We start from the raw sequence: 22,514 nt of genomic DNA on the forward strand, positions 1-22,514 counted from the left end.
AACCTATGGGATGCAGCAAAAGCAGTTCTAAGAGGGAAGTTTATAGCTACACAAGCCTACCTCAAGAAACAAGAAACATCTCAAATAAACTATCTAACCTTACACCTAAAGGAACTAAAGAAAGAAGAACAAACAAAACCCAAAGTTAGCAAAAGGAAAGAAATCATAAAGATCAGAGCAGAAATAAATGAAATAGAAACAAAGAAAACAATAGCAAAGATCAATAAAACTTAAAGCTGCTTCTTTGAGAAAATAAAAATGATAAACCATTAGCCAGACTCATCAAGAAAATGAGGGAGGGCTTCCCTGGTGGCGTAGTGGTTGAGGGTCCGCCTGCCGATGCAGGGGACGCGGGTTCGTGCCCTGGTCGGGGAGGATCCCACGTGCCGCAGAGCGGCTGGGCCCGTGAGCCATGGCCGCTGAGCCTGCGCGTCCGGAGCCTGTACTCCGCAACGGGAGAGGCCGCAGCAGTGAGAGGCCCACGTACCGCAAAAAAAAAAAAAAAAAAAAAAAGAAAATGAGGGAGAGGACTCAAATCAATAAAATTAGAAATGAAAAAGGAGGAGTTACAACAGACACCGCAGAAATACAAAGCATCCTAAGAGACTACTACAAGCAACTCTATGCCTAAAAAATGGACAACCTGGAAGAAATGGACAAATTCTTAGAAAGGTATAACCTTCCAAGACTGAACCAGGAAGAAATAGAAAATATGAACAGACCAATCACAAGTAATGAAATTGAAACTGTGATTAAAAATCTTCCAACAAACAAAAGTCCAGGACCAGATGGCTTCACCAGTGAATTCTATCAAACATTTAGAGAAGAGCTAACACCCATCCTTCTCAAATTCTTCCAAAAAATTGCGGAGGAAGGAACACTCCCAAACTCATTCTATGAGGCCACCATCACCCTGATACTAAAACCAGACAAAGATACTACAAAAAAAGAAAATTACAGACCAGTATCACTGATGAATATAGATGCAAAAATCCTCAAGAAAATACTAGCAAACAGAATCCAAAAACACATTAAAAGGATCATACACCATGATCAAGTGGGATTTATCCCAGGGATGCAAGAATTCTTCAATATATGCAAATCAATCTATGTGATACACCATATTAACAAATTGAAGAATAAAAACCATAAGATCATCTCAATAGATGCAGAAAAGGCTTTTGACAAAATTCAACACCCATTTATGATAAAAACTCTCCAGAAAATGGGCATAGAGGGAACCTACCTCAGCATAATAAAGGCCATATACGACAAACCCACAGCAACTAAAAGCATTTCCTCTAAGATCAGGAACAAGACAAGGATGTCCACTCTCGCCACTATTATTCAACATAGTTTTGGAAGTCCTAGCAACGGCAGTCAGAGAAGAAAAAGAAATAAAAGGTATACAAATTGGAAAAGAAGAAGTAAAACTGTCACTGTTTGCAGATGACATGATACTATACATAGAGAATCCTAAAGATGCCACCAGAAAACTACTAGAGCTAATCAATGAATTTGGTAAAGTTGCAGGATACAAAATTAATGCACAGAAATCTCTTGCATTCCTATACACTAATGATGAAAATTCTCAAAGAGAAATTAAGGAAACACTCCCACTTACCATTGCAACAAAAAGAATAAAATACCTAGGAACAGACCTACCTTGGGAGACAAAAGACCTGTATGCAGAAAACTATAAGACACTGATGAAAGAAATTAAAGATGACACCAACAGGTGGAGAGATATACCATGTTCTTGGATTGGAAGAATCAATGTTGTGAAAATGACTATACTACCCAAAGCAGTCTACAGATTCAATGCAATCCCTATCAAATTACCAATGGCATTTTTTACGGAACTAGAACAAAAAAATCTTAAAATATGTATGGAGACACAAAAGATCCCGAATAGCCAAAGCAGTGTTGAGGGAAAAAAAACGGAGCTGGAGGAATCAGACTCCCTGACTTCAGACTATACCATAAAGCTACAGTAATCAAGACAATATGGTACTGGCACAAAAACAGAAACATAGATCAATGGAACAAGATAGAAAGCCCAGAGATAAACCCACACACCTATGGTCAACTACTCTATGGCAAAGGAGGCAAGGATATACAATGGAGAAAAGACAGTCTCTTCAATAAGTGGTGCTGGGAAAACTGGACGGCTACATGTAAAAGAATGAAATTAGAACACTCCCTAACACCATACACAAAAATAAACTCAAAATGGATTCAAGACCTAAATGTAAGACTGCACACTATAAAACTCTTAGAGGAAAACACAGGAAGAACACTCTTTGACATAAATCACAGCAACATCTTTTTTGATCCAGCTCCTAAAGTAATGGAAATAAAAACAAAAATAAACAAATGGGACCTAATGAAACTTCAAAGTTTTTGCACAGCAAAGGAAACCATAAACAAGACGAAAAGACAATACTCAGAATGGGAGAAAATATTTGCAAATGAATCAACGGACAAAGGACTAATCTCCAAAATATATAAACAGCTCATGCGGCTCAATATTAAAAAAACAAAAAACCCAATTCAAAAATGGGCAGAAGACCTAAATAGACATTTCTCCAAAGAAGATATACAGATGGCCAAGAAACACATGAAAAGCTGCTCAACATCACTAATTATTAGAGAAATGCAAATCAAAACTACAATGAGGTATCACCTCACACCAGTTAGAATGGGAATCATCAGAAAATCTATAAACAACAAAATGCTGGAGAGTGTGTGGAGAAAAGGGAGCCCTCTTGCACTGTTGGTGGGAATATAAATTGATACCACCACTATGGAGAATAGTATGGAGGTTCCTTAAAGAACTAAAAATAGAATTACCATATGACCCAGCAATCCCACTACTGGGCATATAGCCAGAGAAAACCATAATTCAAAAAGAAACATGCACCCCAATGTTTATTGCAGCCCTATTTACAATAGCCAGGACATGGAAGCAACTAAATGCCCATCAACAGACGAATGGATAAAGAAGATGTGGTACACATATACAATGGAATATACTCAGCCATAAAAGGGAACGAAATTGGGTCATTTGTAGAGATGTGCATGGATCTAGAGGCTGTCATACAGAGTGAAGTAAGTCAGAAAGAGAAAAACAAATATCGTATATTAACGCATATATGTGGGACCTAGAAAAATGGTACAGATGAACCAGTTTGCAGGGCAGAAATTGAGACACAGATGTAGGGAACAAACATATGGACACCAAGTTGGGAAAGCGGTGGGGGGTGGGGGGGGTGAACTGGGAGGTTGGGATTGACATGTATACACTGATGTGTATAAAATTTATGACTAATAAGAACCTGCTGTATAAAAAAATTAAATTAAATTTAAAAAAATTTTTTAAAAGAAAAGAACAGATATCAATTAAGTTGAAAACATAAAGCAGTAGAGAAAAATGAATGAAACACAAAGTTGGTTCTTTCTAAAGATCAAGAAAATTGAGAAACCTCTATCAAGCCTGACCAAAAAATAACATGGAAGACACAAATTACCAATACTACGAATGGAACAGGGGATATGAGAAACAGCGGCTATCACTTCAGACCCTGCAAGCTTCAAACAGGTAACGAGGGAATAATAGTATGAACAACTCTACACACAAATTTGACAACTTTGATGAAATGGATTAAATCTCTAAAAACAAAAATGACACAACTTACCCAGTATGAAAGAGATAATTTGAATAGCTCTGTAACTATTAAAGAAATTGAATTTGTAATTTAAAAACCCCCCTCAAAAGAAATCTCCAGGCATAGATGATTTCACTGAAGAATGAACACCAGTGCTACACAATCTCTTCCAGAAAAGAGAAGAGAGAATACTTCCCAATTTATTTTACAAAGCTGATACCAAACCAGATAAAGACCATGCCAAAAAGGAAAACTATAGACCAATATCACTCGTGAATACAGATGTAAAAATCCTCAAATATTAGCAACAGAAATATTGCTAATATTAGCAATATGAGCAATTAGAATTCACTAATATAGCGCTTCCCTGGTGCCGCAGTAGTTGAGAGTCCACCTGCCGATGCAGGGGACACGGGTTCGTGCCCTGGTCCGGGAGGATCCCACATGTCGCGGAGTGGCTGGGCCCGTGAGCCATGGCCGGGCCCGTGAGCCATGGCCGCTGAGCCTGCGCGTCCGGAGCCTGTGCTCCGCGACAGGAGGGGCCACAGCAGTGAGGGGCCCGCGTACCGCAAAAAAAAAAACAAAAAAACAAAAACAAAAACAAAAAAAAAGAATTCACTAATATATAAAAAGAACTATATATACAACCATGAGGTTTTTTTCTAGGCATGCAAGCGGTTTGATATGTCAAAATTCATCAGTGTAATCTATCATATTAACAGACTAAAAATGAAAACTCATATGATCATATCAACTGATGCAGAAAAAGCATATGACAAAATTCAACATCCATTTCTGAAACTCCCAGAAACACTGGGATACGGAGAACTTCCTCAACCTGATAAAGACATACAAAAAAACAACAGCTGACAATATACTTAATGGTAAAAGACTGAAATGGTTTCCCATGGGGAACAAGGCAAGAATGTACTTTCTCACAACTCTTATTCATCATACTTCTCTAAGTTCTCGTCAGTGCAATAAAGCAAGAAAAAGAAAAGCATACAAATCAGAAATGAATATAAGTGTTCTTATGTGATGACATGTTTGTCTACGTTAAAAGCCCCAAGAAGTATATAGAGCCTCTTATAACTAATAAGTGAGATGAGCAATCACAGGATACAAGGAAAACATACAAAACTCAATTGTATTCCTATACACTAGCACTGAACACATGAACACCAAAATTAAAAATATAATAACTTAAAAAAAGAGAAACACTGAGATGCATATCTAACAAAAACATTAATAGGACCTGTATGCTGAAAACTATTTAACCCTGATGAAAGAATCAAAGAATATCTAAATAAATGAAAAGACATACCGTGGTCATGAACTGGAAGACTCAAAGTAGTAAAGATGTCAATTCTCCCCAAACTGACACACAGGTTTAATTCAACTCCTACCAAATCTCAGCAAGTTTTTTTTAATAGATATAGACAAGATTATTGTAGAATATATATAGAAAGACAAAGGAACTAGAACAGCTAAAACAATTTTGAAAAAGAACAAAATTTGGAGGAATCAGGCTACCCTATCTCAAGACTTAACATATAGCTACAGTAATCAAGACTGTGATACAGGCAGAGGGATAGACACATAAATTAGTGGAACAAAATAAAAAACTCAGAAAGAGACCTACACAAATATGATGCACTGATTTTTGACAGAGATGGAAAAGAAGCGCAAAAGCAGAAGGAAAGCCTTTCCAACAAATGTGGCTAAAGTAATTCGACAGCCAGAGACAAAAAGTGAATCTAAGTCAATCACCTTATAAAAATTAAATCAGAATAGATAATGGTATTAGATGTAAAACTATAAAACTTTTAGGAAAAGCATATGAGAAAATCTTTGGGATCTAGTGCTAGATAAAGAGTTCTTAGAGTTGACCTCAAAAGCACAATCAATAGAAGGAAAAACTGATATATTGTACCTTTTCAAAATTTAAAACTTTTGTTCTGCAAAAGTCTGTGTTAGGATGAAAATACAAGCTAAAGATAAGGAGAAAATATTTGCAAACCACATATCTGACAAAAGACTAATATCTAGAATATGAAAAGAATTCTCAAAACTCAACAGTAAAAAAAAATCCAGTTAGAGCACAGACTAAAGACACGAAGGGACATCCCATCAGAGAAAATATACAGAAGGAAAAGAGCACATGAAAAGACGTTCAACATCATGAGCCATCAGGGAAATGTAAATAAAACCACAATGAGATACTAATACATGCTTATCAGAATGGCTAATATAAAAAAGTGACATCAAATGCTGGTGAGGATGTGGTTCTCCACATTGGATCATTCACACATTGTTGGTGAGACTGTAAACTGATACATTTAATCTGGAAAACAGTTTGGCAGTTTCTTTAAAAAGTAAATATGCAACTACCATATGACCCAGCAATTGCGTGCCTGGGTATTTATCCTGGAGAAACGAAGACTTATGTCTACCCAAAAACCTGTCCATTAATGTTTAAAGCAGCTTTATTTGTAATAGCCCAAACCCAGAAACGATCAGATGTTCTTCAAAGAGTAAATGGTTAAACAAACTGTAGCATATCCATGTCATGGAAAACTACTCAGCAATAAAGAAGAAGAAAATATTGATACAAGCAACAACCTAGCTGAAAATACAGAGAATTATGCTGAATGAAAAAAGTCAATTCCAAAAGAGCACATATTGTTTGACACCATTTATATACATTTATATATTTTATTTATTTTTTAAAATTTTATTTATTTATTTATTTTTGGCTGCATTGGGTTTTCATTGCTGCACGCAGGCTTTCTCTAGTTGCGTCGAGCGGGGGCTACTCTTCCTTGAGGTGCGTGGACTTCTCATTGCGGTGGCTTCTCTTGTTGTGGAGCATGGGCTGTAGGCGCACGGGCTTCAGTAGTTGTGGCCCACAAGCTCGGTAGTTGTGGCTCGCAGGCTCTAGAGCACAGGCTCAGTAGTTGTGGCGCATGGGCTTAGCTGCTCTGCAGCATGTGGGATCCTCCCGGGCCAGGGCTCGAACCTGTGTCCCCTGCATTGGCAGGCGGATTCTTAACCACTGCGCCACCAGGGAAGCCCCTATACATTTATATAAAGTGAGAAAATTTCAGAAATGAAGAACAGACTAGTGGTTGCCAATGGGCTGAGAAGGGGTGAGGATGGGAGGGAAGTAGGTGTGGTTATAAAATGGCCCCATGAGGGATCTTCCAGGTGATGGAATTTTTCTGTATCCTGACTACACCAATGATTTTGTACTAAGGTTTTGCAAGATGCTAATATGGGCAGGAACCAGGTGGCAGGGTGGGGCGGGGGAGGTCAGGAGATCTCTGTGTGATTTCTTTTTTTTTTTTCTTTTTTTTTTTGCGGTACGCGGGCCTCTCACTGTTGTGGCCTCTCCCGTTGCGGAGCACAGGCTCCGGACACAAAGGCTCAGCGACCATGGCTCACGGGCCCAGCCGCTCCGCGGCATGTGGGATTTTCCCGGAGCGGGGCACGAACCCATGTCCCCTGCATCAGCAGGCAGACTCCCAACCACTGCGCCACCAGGGAAGCCCTCTGTGTGATTTCTTACAACTGCATGTAAATGCACAGTTATCTCCAAATAAAAAGTTTATTATTAAAAAGCTAATCAAACTGAATCTACTTCAAATGTGTTCCAGCATCTGAAATAACTATTGCTTCCAAGAATCTTCTCCTTGCTATAATTTTGTTAGCAGCCCAAAGGTTAAAGGTTTCTGAGTTAAGCTTAAGTGTTGCAAACATTTGGGGGAAATATACCTAGCATTTTAGGCCAAAATTCTGCCAAAACAAACTTGCCTGGAGAAATCCCATCAAGCGACATGTATTAGCTTACAGAAATTTCTTTTCTTTTTTTTTAGTTAAAAAAATTCTTCCAGGGGCTTCCCTGGTGGCGCAGTGGTTGAGAGTCTGCCTGCCGATGCAGGGGACACGGGTTCGTGCCCCAGTTCGGGAAGATCCCACATGCCGCGGAGCGGCTGGACCCGTGAGCCATGGCCGCTGAGCCTGCACGTCCGGAGCCTGTGCTCCGCAACGGGAGAGGCCACAACAGTGAGAGGCCCACGTACAGAAAAAAAAAAAAAAAAAAAAAAAAAAAAAAAAAAAAATTCTGTAAAGCACAAGTACATTTTCATTAATATTTAAACAAAAAGGCAAAGTTCCCTCGCTTCCCATCCCCGTCTTTTCCCCAGGGAAGTATTGTCTGTTTGAAGTATTTCCTTCAGATTTTTTTCAGATTTTTTGTGCATTTCTAGACATATGTACAGTTTTATGTGTGTGTCTGATTTTTTTTTTAAATAGAGACAGGATCACAATGTTTATACTGTTCTTCAAATTGATTTTTCCCCCTGCTTCAAAATGTCTTGGAAATTTGCACGTCAGTATGTTTAGATCTATGTTTACTCATTCTTTTCAAGTACCTTGCAGTATTCTATGGAATTGATGTACCACAGTCTAATCCTTTGACACTTAGGATGTTTCCAATTTTTGCTATTGCAAGCAATGTAGCCATTGGTGAAAATCCTTGTGCTGTTTCTTGGACCACATATGAGGCTCTTTCTCTAGGAGAGAAATCCAGAAGTAGACCGGGGCTTTGCAGGTGTGGCCAAAATTGTTGATTGGCTGAACCAACACCTGTTCCCACCTATTGCCAATCATCTTCTCCTCTCCCACCTCCAAAACAAAGGCTCGGCTGACTACATGACCAGTTCTGGCCAATTACACATCAGCAAAAGTTTGCTGGGCCGTCCCTAGGAGTGTTTCTGCTATCTGAGTAAAAAGGGCTGGACATGACTGGCACTGTCCCTTTTTCCTGCCCTGCAGGTGGCTGTGGTGTTTGGAGGGGTGGCAGCCATGTTACAACATGTAGGGAAGTCAAGGGAATCACAGTGAGGTCAGCCCTGATACTAATGAGCTGCTGAACCAAAGCCAGCCGGCAGTTACCTCCAGACTGCTTGCTATGTGACAAGAATAAACTCCTATCAGGTTAGGTCTGGTTTTCTGTTACTTGCAGCCAAATGTGTTCCTAAATGAGTCAGTACTAAATTACTCTCTAAAAAGTCTGTATTCTATTCTCTCACAAAAGACTACAAAAGTATTCCTTTCCCAAAACTTTTGTTTACTTTGAATGTTGTCAGTCATTTAAATATTTAACCTAGCTGATGCATGAAAAAATTTCACAGGAAGTGTCATTTCATACACTTACTGGACATTCAAATTTCCTCTTCTATGATTTTTCTTGTTGATATCTCTTGACCACTTTTCTACTGCATTGTTTGACTTTTTCATATTGATTTGTAAGAATAAATTTCCAGATAGCAAAGCAGGCTGAGCTAAACTCAGGGAAAACTGTCTCTGCATCTTTATACCATCAGTCAAGTCAAACATGATTACAAAAACAATCTTCGGTGACAGGCCACACCTCTGACAGGGAGAGCCATCTCTGAGTGGTGCACCACCACGAGGCAAAGTGTCAAAAAGTAATTCAACTCGTGCAAACTGCCCCCACGCCCGCCCAAGCCCATGCTTGGGCCCATTACTACTTTCTCTGCAAACCTAAACCTAAAGAAAGGTTTATGGGATAGTGACACACTGGTGAACCAGGCAGAGTCTTTAACATACCTCATCTCATTTAACCCCCAAATCAAACTCAAAAGGCAGTCATTATTATTCCTATTTTAAGAACAAATGATAACAGTAAACTTTTAAAACCAAGCATTTCTTTCCTATCACAAAAACTTACAACATTCCAGGCCCCATAATAAAAACCAAAAGGATTAAGTATTTACCTAAAACTCAAATGATATAAAATACATTGTGCCTGTTTTGTCTCCAATAAATTGGTTTTTTATTACAGTCCTGAGATCTTAAGCTATATCTCATCTACTGTGTATACCAAATGGAAGGCACCTTATAAATACCATATTTTATTAAAAATTAAAATTGGCAATTAAAAAGAAATAAAAATAAAATACATTGTGCCTATCTAAATACATCAACATGCTTAAGCAAGAAACATTGCTAAACCTGTTTAGTGGTTTATGAATCTGAAGAAGCTATTCCAAAGCTTGGTTCTAAAGTTTATTGCCACACTATAGTTAACCAAAATTATTTCCAGCTTTTAAAGTGAGAAACTAAATTGAGTAGGATTTTAATGCTTCAACAAGAAGCATCTACTAGCTAGCCACCCCATCCCAGAGCAGCAGGTGAGGAATTCCTCTAATCAGTTACCAAAACCAACCTGACACTAGAAAACAAACAAAATAAACAGTTAAAGATAATAAAAGATTGTCATGGAGGGCAATGTAAACAAGTTGAATAGAACAAGCACCATCCTTGAGTATGTGTACATGGTTTGGATTTTGGATAACTGACTCCACTTTAGAAGCCTAGCAGCTAGACGAAAAGAGAAAGCTGGGTAAGTGCCTGCTCCTGGAACCAGGTGGGGAGCAGCAGGAAGGCTGAAGCCTCGACAAATATTTCCTTGCTTTCCACCACCCCTCTCCTCTCAAGAGCTGTGGATTCTCTCTGGCAAAGCATCACACGAAGCACTCAATCCACAGCAGGAGAGAAGCAGAGGCATCAAATCTCCTTGATGCCTCCAACCAAAACGTCCCTGAGGGGACATGCCCAGCCCAGAGCCAGCAGGCCAGGGCCCCAAGAACTAACAGCCCCAGCGGCAGGAAGGCCAGACCAACCAAGGTGCTGCCCACTTGGGCTCCAGAGAGACATGAAGATTCATCTGGGAGTACCCTTTTGCAGAGTTTTTTATAGCCCATTTGTAAGGCACAGGAAAATGCCTGGGGGAGCCTGATTTCTAATTTTACGTAAAAGAAAACAAGTCCACAGACACACAGTGTTTATGGTCTATGAAAGTGCAAATGGGTTGACAAATCCCCAATCTCAGGGTGCCTCTGGTGGTTTCTTGCATTTTCCTGGTGGGCTTGCTCAGCCGTTCCTGCTTGGGGAGAGGCAATGGGGTGTTCTCCCCACCCCCACGCCACTGCTCCGTAGGGCTGCACACCTCACCCGACTGGCACAAGAGTAATAACACATGGAAAGAAATCTGACTCTGTCAAAGTCAAAGGCCAGGCCTGGAGAGGGGAGGGGCGTGTCCTGGTGGGCTGCTCCTGACCTGGGTCCAGGTATTTGCCCTGCGCATAACAGGAAGCTTTAGTCACCAGAACAAAACAAGCCAGATTCCTTGGCTCTTCAAAACTGTCCAAGCCTCAGGCCAGCTCACTAAAGTGACAGTAAGCAGGGCACATGAGAGAGGGGGACAACAGGTCTCCAAGAGGGGCAGGGACACAAAGGAAAAGAGCAAAAAAGATAACAGAAGTGGGTGACGGGGCCAAAATGTGCTGAAATCAGACCAGGTGCTGCAGCACAGTGCCGACTCTCCGGGAAGGGATACACCTGGCCCCCAAGGGCTCCTCCAGTGCCCATGAGAGCTGGGCCCTAAAAGGACCCAGGGAGGACCAGGCCTTGCAGATGCGCCCAGCAGGCTGGTGTCACTGAGACGGCAGAGTCAAGGAGGGCGGATGGCTCAGCAATGCTCCCCCCGACCCCCTACCTCACTTGTGCAACCAACTAAACGCACGGCACACAGCCTCATTGTCGGGTGCGCACGCTGCACACACAGGCTCATGGTCAGGCACAGCACACACAGCCTTCTTGGGTGTGAGTGCACACAGACATACACCCTGCCAGTTGACGGACACAACATATTCAACTTGCCAGCTGGGTGCTGTAGGCACACAATCATCTGCACACACAAACTCTGTCAGGAGCGAACACATACAAACTCTCAGACTCAGGCTCTTTTGGGCATGCACACATACATTCCACAACCTCCTAGTCAGGTACACAGAAACCTCTACATAAGGTACACACCCGCACTCACAGCCTGTCAGGAAAACCCGAGCGCACCACCTCTGTTAGGTGCACACACACACACCTTTACCGTCTCTCAGTTGGTGTGTGCACACCCACAACATGCAAGTGCACACACACACATAAACCGATAGACACATACACACACTCCCAACGTGTCGGGTGCACGACACTCACAACTTCTCCGTTAAGTGCACACACACCCTTCCAACGTTTGTCTCCTGCACACACAGGGCACACACACTTCCAACCTGCCAGGAACACACACGCGCGCTCACAACTTCTCCGTCGGCGTGAGCGCACACACAAACTCCCGGCCGGCAGGGTCGGCCCCACATTGCCACCCCCCGGGAGAGGCGCACGCCCCCTCCCGCGCCCCGGGCTGCGCGGGCACACTCCCCCTCCCGCCGGCATCCGCACGCCGGCCTCCCTGCGGCACACCCCGCACCCACGCACCCCTCCCCCAGCCCGGGCCGGCGCCCGGCAGCCAACTCCGGCCGCGCGGGGAGCGCCCACGCCCCCGGCCCGCCCCGCCCGCGCCCCTCCTCACCTTTCTCGCCGGCGCCCGGGGCCCGGCCCTCGTCCTCCTTGGGGTTGGTCACCTGGGTGATGATGGCCGGGCCGTCCATGGGTGCGCGGCACGGCGGCAGCCCGCCGGCCCGGCCCCCCGGCAGCCAGGCGCACGGGCGCGCGGCGCGGGGGGCGCGCGGGGCCGCGGGCCGGGGGGGGCGCTCGCCGCCGCCGCCGCCTGGGCGCGCCCGCCGCCCGGCCCCGCTCTCTGGGAGAGGCGGCCCCGGCCCGCGCCCCCGCTCCCGCCGCCGCCGCCGCCGCCGCCGCCGCTGGGCTGGAGCGGCCGCCGCCTCGTCACCATGAACCCCGGAGCCGCGCCCGGGAGAGCCGCGCACGGGGAGGCGGAGCGGGAGGCCGGGCGCCGCGGGAAGCGGGAGCGGGCGAGGGGGAAGGAGCGAGCCAGGAGCGAGGGCGGGCGGGCGGGAGAGAGGGAGGGAACGAGGGAGGGAACGAGGGAAAGCGGGAGGGCGGGCGGGTGGGTGTGTCCCGGCCCGAGGACCGGCCTCCGCCGCCGCCGCCGCCGCCGCCGCCGCCGGCGCTGCCAGCCGGCCCCGGGGGGAGAGGGTTTCGGGGTGAGGCCGAGGCGGTGAGTGGAGGGCGGGCGGGGGTCTTGGGCAGACGAGTTGGGTGAGGGGCTTGGGGTGGAGGGGATTCCAGAGGGATCCTGGCGGTAGATAAGAGGGCCGGGGTGTGTGGGGGTGTCAGGGGTTCTGGGAAAATGAGTGGGGTGAGCGGCCTGGGGTGCGAGGGCCGTGAGGAGGAGTCCGGCAGATGAGTGGGCTAAGGGGCGTGGGGGGCTAGGCAGGGGCCCGCGGGGGTGCGGGTAGGGCTCGGAGGGGTGTTCGGAGTGGGATCCCGGTGGCCCGAGGAGGGATCGCATGGATGCGAGAGTGAGGAGTACCCTGGGAGGGATGTTTACCGGGAGGAGGCAGGAAGAGTAGGAGGCAGATGTGAGGGAAGGGGAGGAGGGTCCCGAGAGGGTGTCTTGGGGGAGGTGCTGGGTGAGGGGCATCCCGGCGCGGGAAGCGAGGGGTCAGGGACTTGGGCGCGGAGGGCAGCGGTTTGCGGAGGTAGAGGCTGCTAAGAGAGGTCCCTTACACCGAGGCGGCCCGCGGAGGGGTCCGGGGCGCTGGTGCGAGGAAGAACCCCTGAATGCGAGGAAGGTTCGGAGGGACCCGAGGGTGCGCCGGTCAACGGAGGGGTCCCAGAGTGTGAGGAATCCTGAAGGGTCCGGACATGCGGGACCCAAGAGTGACCAGGGGTTGGGTGGAGGGAGGAGTCGTCTGCGGACGGAGCTGGAGGCTCCAGGCGGGGGATGCTTGCAGAACTGGTTTCAGCATTGGACCCTAGAGCCCGCGTGCTGGACGGTGAGTCCTCGAGGACCAACCTCATGGCACGTGGGGGTGTAGGCGTCGAGCGGGGCCTGGGCAGTGGGCATTTACGGGTGCTGTTGCAGTAAGGGGCCCGGCCGGGGTGGCGGGTCGAAGGCTGAGGAGAGGAAGGGGCCTGTGGCGGCCCGAGCTGAGCAATGACTGTGCTTCTGAAAAGCAGCCAGCCACTGTCAGGTCTGGAGCGAGGGCGAGGGCGAGAGCGCGAGCAAGACGGGAAAGTGCCTCCTCACCCTTGGTGGGTCTGGGCCCTTTCGCGCCCACGCCTTCGTTTTCCAACTTGGAAGCCGCACTGCCAGCCCGGTAAACCAGGGGGCCGGGCAGTGCCGCAGGGGGGCGGATCTGGGGGCGGAAGGGGAGCACTCGCGCGCGCTCTCCACCAATCAGGAGGATCTGGGCGGGCCTGCGGAGCGTGACGTAGGTGGGCAAGGCTGAGTGGGCGGACTGCTGCTTGGAGCGCCCTGCCTCCCTGCGCCCGGTTGCGCGCGCACTTCAGGCGTTATAGGCACGTCCATCCCTGTCGTGGCTGAAAGGAAGCCAGGCCTTTAGGACTTTTCTCACTCCCTAACACCTGGAACCTGGAGCTGGTTGCCGCGAGGTCACGTGCTCACCGGGAGAAGCAAGGAGACTCTCCAAAGTTTTCAAGTACACTTCCGGAAGCGCCTCTGGCGAAGGGCAGCCAGCAGACCTAACAGTGTCTGCACGGGGTGGAGCCCAGTGAGGGTTCTGGTCTGAGAGACAGTCCTGGAACAGGGCTCCTGTGGCAGGTGGGAAAACATTAAAGGGGAGCTGCTCTAAAAGGTAGTTAGGCAAGCTGTAGGGGTTTTGCCCCCAAATCCAGGACCTCAAGTGACATCCTGGCTTTGAGCTTGTTCGTGAGTCCTGGTGCCCGCTGCCTTGGAGTGCGCTCATGTGTGAGTAGCTGCTCTTCTGTTGGCTCCTTTGGGACCATAGTGATTTCCTGGGGCAGCTGAGCCAAGAAGGTTGAAGCGAAGTGCCCTTTTGGTTAGGAAGGTGTAAGTAGCCCAGGCTCCAGCGTACGCCCAGCCTAACCCTCCCAAGTGCAGAGCAGATTAGGGCCCCATGGCACCCAGGACTTCCCTTGTCCCCACTTCTAATGCTCTTTGCATTTGTTCAGAGGCTATGGCTGGCCCAGGGGCTGGCAAATTAAAATGTTCTCTGAATTCAGAAAAGGGAACCCTCCTACACTGTTGGAGGGAATGTAAAATGGTATAGCCACTATGGAGAAGAGTATGGGGGTTCCTCAAAAAAACTAGAGTTGCCATATGATCCGGCAATCCCACCCCTGGGCATATATCCGGACAAAACTATAATTTGAAAAGATACATGCCCGCAGTCTGTGGCATGACATGTTTCACAGGCAGGTCTGGTGACATCTTGGCACACACAGGAACAAGCTCATTCGTACACAGGCTCAAATTCATGCCAGGACACAGGGTGCACCCGTGATAAGGTTGTCTCTGCCCAGGCTGCTTTGTCCCACCTTGGCACTGCCCTCCCTTGCCCTCTGGCCTTCCCTGGCCCAGAAGGGATCATCCATCATGCACATGAACACAAGTGAGAGCAAGGGAGCGTCTGCAGGCAATTTATATTTTTTGCACAGACTTCCCCAGAGACCTGGGGAGAGAGAGGGCTGGGCTGTCTGCTTTGGAACTGGAGGAGTGGAGAGTACAGGGAGGAAAAAATAAGATCTCAATAAATCAGCCCATCTCCTGACTCCACTCTCCCTCTCTCCCCCTTCTTCACTCCCCCAAGCCTCCCCCCCTTAGTTCCCTACCCCCCGCACGCTCGGGCGCATCTGCCTCACCTTGTCCTCCTGCACCGCTGCCCCCGAAACACCGCTGAAGCTTCACCCCAGGGAACCACCACCACCCACTACCCAGTCTTGTGCTCCACACCTGAGTGCTGGGCTGGGGTAGGTGGAGAAAGGGGGCTGCGTGTGGGGACCGGGTGAGGAGGCCCTGCCTCTGCTGAAAGAGGCCATGGGCAAGTGCTCCCTCTCTCTGGGCCTCCCCTTTGCAGGCAGGAACACGCAAATGACGGTCTGTTGCCAGAAGGCTCTGGAATGAGTACAAACCAGAAGGGGGCACCTGTCCCAGTCTGAGCTTGGAGCTGGGACCGAGGAAGTGAAATTTCTGGACATTTTTGGATGATTAAAATTATTTTTAAAATAGTAAAAGTAAGGTATTTTGGAGAAATGAAGACGATACTAGCCACCCACATGGATTTGTCCAGACCTTGAGTGTTCACAAAGCTCTTTAACATTTTCTGTCTCTGCGAGTCCCACAATGAAGGCAGGTAGGTGTCCCCCCATCCTGCTTGCTTACTGTATGCCAAGCTCTGGCTGGGTACCATGTGCCTCCAAGGGTTAGAGGCTCCCTTGGCTGCAAGGAATGGAGACTCTCTTAGGGAAGGATTAGCATGGGGGTCTCAGAGCAGGGCTCTCTGCCCCATCCAAGACCGCATAGGAGCTCAGCTCAGACCCTGGAGAAACCCACCACCTGAAGGCCTCAGGAATGATGAGGTCCTACTACTGATCTCAGGAAACTGGATCATTCAGGACCAGGGCCAGTCTAGCCCAGCACTCCTGTTATTCCAGAATAAGTCATGTATCACGAATGAGACTCTCTTAGGGTCTAACCACTTGTCTCCTGTTAGCAACTCACTCATTTCCCCTTTTCTTTTTCTTTTTCTTTTTCTTTATTTTTTGTGGCCATGCTGCACGGCTTGCTGAATCTCAGTTCCCCTACCAGGGATTGAACCAGGGCCACGGCAGTGAAAGCGCCAAATCCTAACCACTAGACCACTAGGGAACTCCTGATTCATTTTCATAAGTCCCAGTTTAAATTCTGGAGAGAGAATTTGTTCGGCTTAGTTCATTACCATTGTTCAAGTTACTATAGTTGTATAAAAATTACTCTAAAACTTAGTGACTTAAAAAAATATTTCTATGCATACGACTTACAATTTGGGCAGGACTTGACACATGTAGCTCATCTCTGCTTTACATGGTGTCACCTGGGCTGCTTGAAGGCTGGGGGCCAGAATCATCTGAAGGCTCACTTTCTCACATTGCAATTGATGCCAGCTGTAAGGCTGAGCCCTTTGGGCTCTTGGCTGCAAAACCTACAAATGGTTGTATTAGCCATGCCTTTTATTTACTATACTCTGATGTTTTGACATCTTAGGGCCTTGCTGACTCTAGAGCGACTGCCCACCCCAGGGCTACATCATTCCTAGAGAAAGCAAATAACTGGCTTATAAACATGTCTTTCATATGCAAACCGATCAACCCAGAGCCCATTCCCCCAGCCACCTCCTTTTTGGAGCTATTACACTCCAGGCCACTATTGCCCTAATCACCTTAGGATCAGGTACCAGACAACTAGAGATAGTCCCTACATCCTAGAGCCCACCGAAATTATTCTAACTAGCCAATCCTAAACCACTAACCCCGTCTCACCTGTTCCTTTCCATAGAAACCACAGTAAAGTCTCTTGCTACAGTTTCCCTTTCTCCCTCTGCCTCCTGACCCACCCTCGTGCTTCCCTGCATGCCATCCCCCTTCCCGTGGCATGGGGCAGCCCCTTCTCTTGGAAATTCTGAGTATAACAAACTGTCTTTTCAATGGCAGTCGTCTTTTGGCCTTTCCAAGGCCCGATCATCAGGGAGCCTGCTCTGAGTTCAGTATTCCTGGGCTGTGTTCCCCTTGGCCTTTGGACCTACTAATCAGGAAAGTACAGTTGCAGAGTGAGAAGGGAGAGGTGGCAGGAATGTCCCCTGGATCAGTCTGCAAACTGCTTTAACACATCTTGGCTCTGGCAGATCGGGCTGCACCCTCAGATGAAAGCATCCCATATGCTGCACGGGGCCCCTGAAGGAGGCCCTGCTGCGCAGAAAAGCTTGATGTGCCAAGAACATTTCCCTCTCATATATTGAAACACATTTTCTTCCTTCCTAACTTAATTCAACTTTAAAGTCTCTTTTCCCCCTTTACTGATATAAACTTATTTTCCTCAACAGTGGGGTTCTGAAAGATGCGTAGATACCCCCCTAGTGCTGTGTATGACTGAGACCAGGAAAACCAGGCGACAAGGTTGCTTGCACCTCTCCAAAGGCAGCTGATGAAATGCAGGACTTCCGCGGGGGAAGACCGTCTGGACAAGCTCTTCCTTGTCTCTGAGGATTGGGGCTGCGTCCAGATTGAAACTCCTTTATTAGCAAATTGATTATTTATATAAGGGCTGTCTCGGCAGCTTCCTTGTTGGTGCTAAGCTGGTTTAAAAGTTCCAGATGCAGCAAAGCACTCTCCAGCCCTGGCAATGGTTGTTATCAGCAAGACCTCACTCAAATCAACTCAAGAAAATAGCTTTAAACTGGAGACTGCAAACTAGCAGCCCAGGGGTGGCACCCAGCCTACAGGTCCGTGCTGGTGGCAAACATGGTTTGTTATTGTTGTTTTGTTTTTGCCTGTACAGCACAGACTCTCGCAAATTTTTGTTTATAATCATAGACTTACAGAAACTTTGCAAGAATAAAGAATTCCCATATACCCTTCAACTAGATTCCCAAATGTTAACTTTTTATCCCCCCTTATTATTATCGTTTGGACCATTTGAGAGTAAGTTGCAGACTTACTCCCAAACAGTTCAGTGAATATTTCCTAAAAAACAAGAATAGTCTCTTTTATAATCACATACAGTTATCCAATCAGGAAATTAACGTTGTTACACAATTATTATCTAATCTGCAGACCTTATTCACATTTCACCAATTGACCCATTCTGCCCTTTACAGCAAAAAAGAAAATATATTTTTTCTGGTCCAGGATCCAATTTAGGATTATGTTGTCAGGTTTCTTTTCTCTCCTTTAATCTGGAACAGTTCTTTGGTCTTTCTTTGTCTTTCACGACCTTGCCAGTTTTGAAAAGTACAGGCCAGTTATTTTATAGGATATCCCTTAACAAGGGTTTGCCTATTGTTTCTTCAAGAGTAGATTCAGGTTATGCATTTTTGGCAGGAATGCTCCAGAAGTGATGCTGTATCCTTACCAGGACATCATATGAAGAGGCATGTCATGTTGCTTCACTGTGGCATGATTGGTAACTTTTTTTTTTCTTAAGAGGCGGGGAGATGCCTCCTCATTCTTTTTTATTTTTTTAAATTTATTTATTTATTTTTATTTATGGCTGTGTTGGGTCTTCGTTTCTGTGCGAGGGCTTTCTCTAGTTGTGGCAAGCGGGGGCCACTCTTCATCGCGGTGCGCGGGCCTCTCACTATTGCGGCCTCTCTTGTTGCGGAGCACAGGCTCCAGACGCGCAGGCTCAGTAATTGTGGCTCACGGGCCCAGTTGCTCCGTGGCATGTGGGATCTTCCCAGACCAGGGCTCGAACCCGTGTCCCCTGCATTGGCAGGCAGATTCTCAACCACTGCGCCACCAGGGAAGCCCCGATTGGTAACATTTTTGGTAACAGTTACTTTGATCACTTGCTTAAGGCAACAGCTCTAAGGTTTGTACACTATAAATTTTGTCCCATTGTATTTTCCCATTTCTAATTAAAGAGCTTTATGTGGGGAGGTGCTTTGAGACCATTCAAATATCCTTACTCTCATCAAACGTTTAGCCTCTATCTTTAGCATCTGTTGATGATTCTTGCCTGAATTTGGTTACTGCTATCAGGCTTTTCCCCATTTCATCAGTGGGAATCCATTCAAGTTGGTTTTTGTGTGCATTTGACATCTCCACATTACTCTCTGAGCTCTTCCTCACTTTCTGGTCCAACAAGATGTTCCAGGCTCATCTTGTCCTTTCCCTGCACTAGTACTGGAGTCAGTCATCTGTCTAAGGAGCCTTGATTCTTTTTAGTGGAGAATGGTATTTAGAGACCAAGATCTGGGGGCTAGATGTGTGTTCATTGCTACTGGGGTGTTATTGATTCTAGGCTTACTCAGTGGACACAGCTATATAAATTTGTCTATCTATCATCTACATCTATATGAATTTCTCGATCTATATCTGTATCAAGCAGTCTATCTCTTTACCAGTCATCTATCCATATTCAATCTGCTAAAACCATGAGTTCCTATCTAACACCACAGATTTCATTCCAGCCTCCTCTCTTCCCATATTTGTAACTCCCATTTATGGCAGGGAGAAACTTGACTCCTGTAATCCACCATATAGCTGTGTGCTCAATCTTAGCATACCCAGAGAGTAGCTGCAGAATTGCTAACCCAGTCCACAGCAAAAATCCATCCCACTAAGTAGAGTTCAGTATTTGTTTACAGTTCTTTGTCTTTTTTTTTTAATATGTTTTATTTTACTTTATTTAAAGATCTTTTTGATGTGGACCATTTTTAAAGTCTTTATTGAATGTGTTACAATACTGCTTCTGTTTCATGTTTTGGTTTTCTGGCTGCAAGGCATGTGGGATCTTAGCTCCCCGACCAGGGATAGAAACCACACCCCCTGCATTGCAAGGTGAAGTCTTAACCACTGGACCGCTGGGGATGTCCCAGTTATCTTTGTATTTTGTCAAAATAGTTCATTCACATGTTACTTGGGTTTGTTCTTCCACACTCAAGTTAGGGTCATTCTTTTCTGTTTATTCTATGTTAGGTTTTTTCCCCATTTGTGTAGATTTTTTTTTTGGTAAGTGAAACATTAATATGGTCCTCAAAGTCAGAACTATACTGACTTTCCTAAAACCAAGGTATACTCAGAGAAGTGCCACTGCCCCACGCTTTGTACCTCACCCCTGACCCCATATCCTCTCTACTCTGTTTCTACCCTAGAGCTTTAGCTGTTTACTCTCATTAGTTTCTGGTGTATCCTTCCTGGGTTTTGTTTTCTTGTTCTGTACAAAGAGCAGATACATGTATATATGACTATTTCTCATGTCCTATATAAAAGGTAGCCTATAATACTCACTTGTACCTTTTCTTTTCACTTAACAATATAGCCTGCAAATCACTCCATTTCAGTTCATAGAGATCTTTCTCATTTTTTAAAAGACCACACTGCATAGGAGTATTTTAAGGGTAAATTCTTGGATACTTTTGACCCAGATGCTTGGGTCAAAAGGTAAACACACGTGTAGTTTTGTTAGGAATTGCCAATCTCTTCGAAGAAAGATTATATCAAGTTGTATTTCCACCAGCAATGGATGAGAATGCCTTTTTCCCCTCAGCTACAACAATAAAATGTGTTTTCATGTTTTAAATTTTTGCCAATCTTCCAGGAGAAAAATGGTATCTCAGCATAGTTTAAATTTGTATTTCTCTTATCATGTGAGTTGAACATATTTTCATTTATGTATAAAGTAAATTGTCTATTCATGTCGCTCGCTCATTTTTCTATTTTTTAAATCTGACATCCCTGATGTTTTAGAGCTCTTTCTATATAAGGATATTGGCCCTTTATTTGCGACATAGATTGTCAATACTTTCTCCCATTTTGTCATTTGACTTTGCTTATGGTGTTTTCTTTTTGCCAAGAGGAAATTTTTATGTGGTTAAATTTATCCATCTGTTCTTATTGCCACTGAATTTTGAGTCATAGTTAGAAAGCCTTTCCCTACACCCAGGTTATGAAAGGATCCATCTAAGTTTTACTTCTAGTACTTGTATGGTTTCATCTTTTAGTTAGATTTCTAATCCATTTGGAGTTTATTCTCTTGTAGGGTGTGAGATAAGAATCTACTTTTTTCTTTGTCCCATGTCAACCCTGTTCTCCCAGCACCATTTACTAAAAAGTTAATCTTTGCCCCAGTGATTTGAAATGCTACCTTTATTGTATATTAATTTCCCATATGTACCGAAGTTGATTTCTGGGCTTTCTATTCTGTTCTGCTGGACTGTCTGTCTATTCATGCACCAATACCACATTGTTTCAATTATAGAGGCTTTAGAATATGTTTTAATGTCTCATAAGGCCAGTCCCTGACTCTCACAATAGCTTTTTTCCCCTCAGTATTTTCCTAGATATTCTTGCATGATTTTTTCCATATAAACTTTAGTATCAACTTATCTAGCGCCATTGAAAAATAACCTGTCCTCAAAATGTTCCTAAAAGTTTGAATAGTTTACAACATTTAAAGTGGGGAGATATCACATGAAAATATGGATTTCTGGGTTTTTTTTTGAAAATTGGGGATCTATCAACAAGGACCTTTTCTTCCCACATGATCCAATAGTGTAGAGCAGACCAGTAGCTGCAGCCTTTACACAGGCATTGTGGTCTCCAGGACTACATGGTGCCCACTATGCCCTCTGATGTCTCACCCCTGAGCTTCACACATTTAAGTTCCCTGTGTGGCATCTGAGTTGGTGACTCAGGCTTTAAATGATCAGGAAAGTTATATATCATGCCCACACTTAGTCATCTATTTCTCTGTCTCACAATAAAATATTATGAAAGCGGTATGTCTGTTTTATTCACTGCTGTGTCTCCAGGGCCTAAGAAGAGGGCTTAGGGCATAGTTGGCACTTGGTAATTATTTGTTTAATGAATAAGTGTTTATATATAGGAAACAAGAAATGATAAAAAATGTGTTCTCTCTTCAAAACACCATTGAAAACACATTAAGTGGAACCATTATGGGTGGGAGTAAGTTGGTACAGTGCTTACAGAGAGCAATTTGGCAATATGTCGAAGTTACAAAGGGATAGATTGGTTTTCGCTGTGGTTCTACTTCTAAATATTTATACTAAAGTATATTTGCACACAGGCAAAAATGACGATTTTCAAGGTTATTTACTGCAGTAATAATAAAAGGTTGGAAAGAAATTACATTTGTTTCAGAAGGGACTGATTATATAAATTATGGTTTACCCATACATTAGAACAATGGAATAACAAATATACAGTAATAAAAAAGAATAAGAATGCTTTCTGTGAACTGAGAGAGAAAAACACAAAGCGCAGGGTAGTGTATATAGCAGGCTACCTTTTATGTATAAA

At 45.1% G+C, this 22,514-nt stretch overlaps 1 protein-coding gene across 1 annotated transcript in view; it reads right to left on the bottom strand.

The window, feature by feature from the left end:
- Positions 1 to 12,459, bottom strand: part of CTDSPL (CTD small phosphatase like) — a 126,088-nt gene extending 113,629 nt beyond the window's left edge. Inside the window, 2 exon segments of the mRNA XM_060162371.1 lie at positions 12,124 to 12,391; positions 12,394 to 12,459. Coding sequence (XP_060018354.1) covers positions 12,124 to 12,391; positions 12,394 to 12,444 — 319 coding nt within the window. The 5' untranslated portion in view covers positions 12,445 to 12,459.
- Positions 12,460 to 22,514: the final 10,055 nt, after the last annotated feature.

The sequence above is a fragment of the Lagenorhynchus albirostris genome, chromosome 10, assembly GCF_949774975.1.
Source record: "Lagenorhynchus albirostris chromosome 10, mLagAlb1.1, whole genome shotgun sequence".
Classification (NCBI taxonomy): Eukaryota; Metazoa; Chordata; class Mammalia; order Artiodactyla; family Delphinidae; genus Lagenorhynchus; species Lagenorhynchus albirostris.